The 4,176-nt window shown below is 43.2% G+C and overlaps 1 protein-coding gene across 1 annotated transcript; it reads left to right on the top strand.

The window, feature by feature from the left end:
* Positions 1-482: 482 nt before the first annotated feature.
* On the top strand, positions 483-2,350 carry LOC121977799 (probable serine/threonine-protein kinase WNK11). Its single transcript, XM_042530219.1, has 4 exons — positions 483-613; positions 717-862; positions 957-1,476; positions 1,621-2,350. Exons 3-4 carry the CDS (start codon positions 973-975, stop codon positions 2,080-2,082), a joined length of 966 nt encoding a protein of 321 aa, XP_042386153.1. The 5' UTR covers positions 483-613; positions 717-862; positions 957-972; the 3' UTR covers positions 2,083-2,350.
* The last annotated feature ends 1,826 nt before the right edge of the window (positions 2,351-4,176 follow it).

Raw genomic sequence — 4,176 nt, 5'->3', positions numbered from 1 at the left:
AAATCGTGACAATTAATTAATTAATGTGAGACTTTTTTAGTGCTATATATATATATATATATATATATATATATATATATATATATACACGTGGATATAAAATTTAAATGATCATAATTAATTTTATTTGGTGATAAAGGATTCGATTCGATTCCCATTTGATTTAGGTAATCAATTAGTCCACTCCTAGAAATAATTTTTCTTTTGCAATATGCTCCAAATAATTTTAGTAATGGTCAAATACGTGTATTTTTTTCTATATAGAATTTTTTTTTAAGAGTGTCGAATCTGGTTAAATTAAAATTTCTGATATTTTGGAAGGAAAATGAAATTTTCGCAGAAGAAAATTTGCATAAAACGGTCGGAAAGAAAGGAAAGATAGGAAAGTACGGAAATAGCCCTCGAGGGGAGATCCGAAGTCAAAACCTGCCTCTGCCGTATAAATAGCGCCTCCACCAGGGCCGCCTCTGTTTCCCCTCCATCTGGCCGTTAACTCTTCCGCCTCCTCTTCGGCTAGTGTACGCCCGCCTACGTCGTTCGATCTCTCCGCCCTCGCTTCCAGCCCTCCGCCGCCGCCACCACCGCCGCTGCGGACTCGATTTAAACCCACTCGGTTCGGACTCCGATCCTCCGTCGGTTGTTTTTTTTTATCTAGGGTTCTGTTCGTAAACTGTGATCTTGTTCTTCCTGATTGTTTTTTGTGTTGATTTTTTCAGGCTGCTGGCCACGACTTCCATGGCTCTGACGGACTTGTATCTCAAGGAATCGAGAACCTCCTATTTCCTTGTGATCTGTTTCCTCTTGGTCTTCATCTGATCGCCATCCCTTTGTTCGAGATATTTTCCCCCTTTTTTTCGTCCAGGTATTGATTTTGTGCTAGGGATTCGGGTTTTTGTCGATTTAGGGTTTCGGGAGATTTTCTATCGGTGCGTTCTCCGTCCGCTGCAAAATTTTAGGTTCTTTTGTTTGAGGATGCCGTGCGTTAGGCCCGATCCGGCGGACAAAGACGCTGAGCCGTTCGTGGAGATCGATCCCACTGGGCGGTACGGGAGGTACGACGATTTGCTGGGCGCTGGTGCTGTGAAGCGGGTGTACCGTGGATTCGACCAGGAGGAGGGCATCGAAGTGGCGTGGAACCAGGTGAAGCTCAGGATCTTCAGGGAGGACCAGCCGATGATGGATCGGCTGTTTGCCGAGGTGCGGCTTCTGCGGTCGCTGCGGCACGAGAACATCATCACGCTGTACAGCGTGTGGACGGACGACGAGGGCAACACGCTCAATTTCATCACTGAGGTCTGCACCTCCGGCGACCTCCGCGAGTACCGGAAGAAGCATCGCCAGGTTTCGATCAAGGCTCTCAAGAAGTGGTCGCGGCAGATACTGATGGGCCTCGAGTATCTGCACAACCATGAGCCCTGCATCATTCACCGCGATCTCAACTGCTCCAACGTCTTCATCAATGGCAACGTCGGCCAGGTTCAATCCGCCATCAAATTATGCTATCCAATCTCATATCCCAATTCAATCCCATCGAAAATTATCGATCGCTTTTTTTCTGGAAATCGTTTTCCATCGATCTCTTCATTTTGGTGATGGCTTTCCTCGTGCTTTACGTTACAGGTGAAGATAGGGGACCTTGGGCTAGCAGCGATCGTCGGGAAGAGCCACGCAGCACACTCCATTCTCGGCACGCCGGAGTTTATGGCGCCGGAGCTGTACGACGAGGACTACACGGAGCAGGTAGACATCTACTCGTTCGGGATGTGCGTGCTGGAGTTGGTGACGCGCGAGATCCCCTATAGCGAGTGCGACAGCGTCGCCAAGATCTACCGGAAGGTGACCGCCGGGGTGCGGCCGGCCGCCATGGACAAGGTCAAGGACCCCGAAGTCCGGGCCTTCATCGAGCGCTGCCTTGCCAAACCGCGCGCTCGCCCTTCCACCTCCGAACTCCTCAGGGACCCGTTCTTCCTCGGCCTGGACGACGACTGCTACAACGCTGCCCTGCATGAACCACCTCTACCTCAGCCCCGCCCCCGGCCGGCGACAGACGCCGTCGCAATCTCCTCCCGCCGTATTGCATGAATGGATATCAACCATAATAAACAAGTCTGGCCAACTGTACATATAGTTTGGTTTGATGGAGGTGTCAACTGGTGAATGCGTGTTTACTTGCTCTTTTTTTTTGGTTGGTTTTCGTTGACTTAGTTAAGCTTGTTGTTTCGAATTTATTTGATTTGTTTAATTCTTGTTTTTTTCCTTTGTCTTCTTCCTTTAAGTAACCATGTACATGTTCTAGACGTAGTTTACTTGGGTGGATGAACCGTTAACGTGCCTTAGCCTTTATTTTCTACTGTCCTGTTTACTTGGAAAAATGAATAAAAATTGTAGATTTATGAATCCATCCGTTGATATTTTTTCATATGGTCAAATTGGCAGAAAGTAATTTCCTCCGTTGATATTTTTTCATATGGGCATGAGAAGGTTGCCCATTCGAGAATAAGATACATCTTATTTTGTCATAATCTTAATTTCATTTCATGTTAAACTTTGAATATCATTTTGAGCATTATATTTTATTGAGTAATTAAATATTATTCTTGATTGACCATGCTTTTATTCAAATCCTCTATTTACTATAAACATCGGGCCCCTATTGTAAATATCATATGATAATTTTGATATGGTCAATCAAATTAAGTTAGATTCTGTTATGTTTAATGTTTTGTGTTATAGCACAAAAAATTGAACGGAAGACGTAACGAACAAGAATAATGGCACGGGAAAGGAATCAATCGGTGAATCTAAGAGACGAGGAGTTATTGAAGAATACACCGATGGACGAGAAAGTGGTGCACGACTTTCAAAAATGACTTTGAAATACTATTAATTATAAAATATGATTTTATAGTCTCCAAAGACTAACAAGGAGCTGAAACAGAAGAGTACTCATGAACAAAGAAAGAATAAGTCGATTTCGTGGTGAACAACAAAGTAGAGTTCTATTTGCTGAACGTTCTTCCACCCCAGGAGGTTAATCAAATCGGTAGCTACGACTCCGCCAAAGAGTTATGGGAGAAATTCCTGGAACTACATAAAAGCGGTTCAGAATCCAAGTTAGCAAGATGAGACTATTGGTGTAATTTCCCTAGGTCAAGGTTGTCAGTTTGACTAAGCTTGAGTTGGCTCAAACTTGAGTTTAATATTTGACAATATATGGAGATTGCGGATGGAATCGTCCATTTGGAGATATTGCTGACATAATTCTCCTCTGATCAAGATTTGACCAGTTTGATGTGAAGAAGAGTTAAGTAGGTCAAGGTTGATCGGATATTTAACTAGAAAGTCCTAATTAAAGGTTAGACAAGGGCAAGACCAACAGGAAGATTAACAGAAGAAGAAAATCTAAGTGAGTCAGTATTGACCGGACACTTGGTGTGAAAATCCCGATGAGTGAAACTGAGCACTTGGTGTGAAAATTATGATGAATGGAACCGGGTGGGAAAATCCTAGTGAATGAATATAGGTGATGAGTAATTCTGATGAGTGAAGCTAGATGATGAAAAATCCTAGTAAGTGAAGCTAGGCAGAAAGAAGTCCTCGTAAGTAAAGTTAGGCAGAAAAAAATTCTGGTGAGTGAAATAAGATAAAAGTCTTAGTAAGTGAAGCTAAGTAGAAAAAAATTCTGATGAGTGAAGTTAGATAAAAATCATAATAAATGAAGCTAAGCAGTGTGAAAATCCTAATAAATAGTTAGATAGTAAAAATTCAGATGGACTTAGACAACGACTGACTACAACGCTGCCCTACATGAACCATCTCTACCTCAGCCCGGCCCCGGCCCCGGCCCCGGCCGGCCGGCGACAGACGGCGTCGCCATCTCCTCCCGCCGGATTGCATGAACGGATATCAGCCTTAATAAACAACTCTGGCCAACTACACATAATATAGTTTGGTTTGGTGGTGGTGTCAACTGGTGAATGCGTGTTTACTTGCTTTTTTTTTCGTTGGTTTTCGTTGACTTAGTTAAGCTTGTTGTTTAGAATTTATTTGATTTGTTTAATTCTTTTTTTCATTAGTCTTCTTCCCTTTAACCCTGTTCTCTAGACTTAGTTTACTTGGGTGGATGAACCGTGAACGTGGTTTAGCCTTTATTTTCTACTGCACTGTTTGCATGGA

The sequence above is a fragment of the Zingiber officinale genome, chromosome 4B (assembly GCF_018446385.1).
Source record: "Zingiber officinale cultivar Zhangliang chromosome 4B, Zo_v1.1, whole genome shotgun sequence".
In the NCBI taxonomy this organism is placed as follows: Eukaryota; Viridiplantae; Streptophyta; class Magnoliopsida; order Zingiberales; family Zingiberaceae; genus Zingiber; species Zingiber officinale.
The sequence above is the reverse complement of the archived record's forward strand: the minus strand, read 5'-3'. Positions and strand labels throughout refer to the sequence as shown.

Excerpts from the sequence above, each read along its gene's own strand:
- LOC121977799 (XM_042530219.1), top strand. The coding sequence starts at position 973 with ATGCCGTGCGTTAGGCCCGATCCGGCGGACAAAGACGCTGAGCCGTTC. Across the intron at positions 1,477-1,620 it reads TCAATGGCAACGTCGGCCAG|GTGAAGATAGGGGACCTTGG; the intron begins GTTCAATCCGCC and ends TTTACGTTACAG.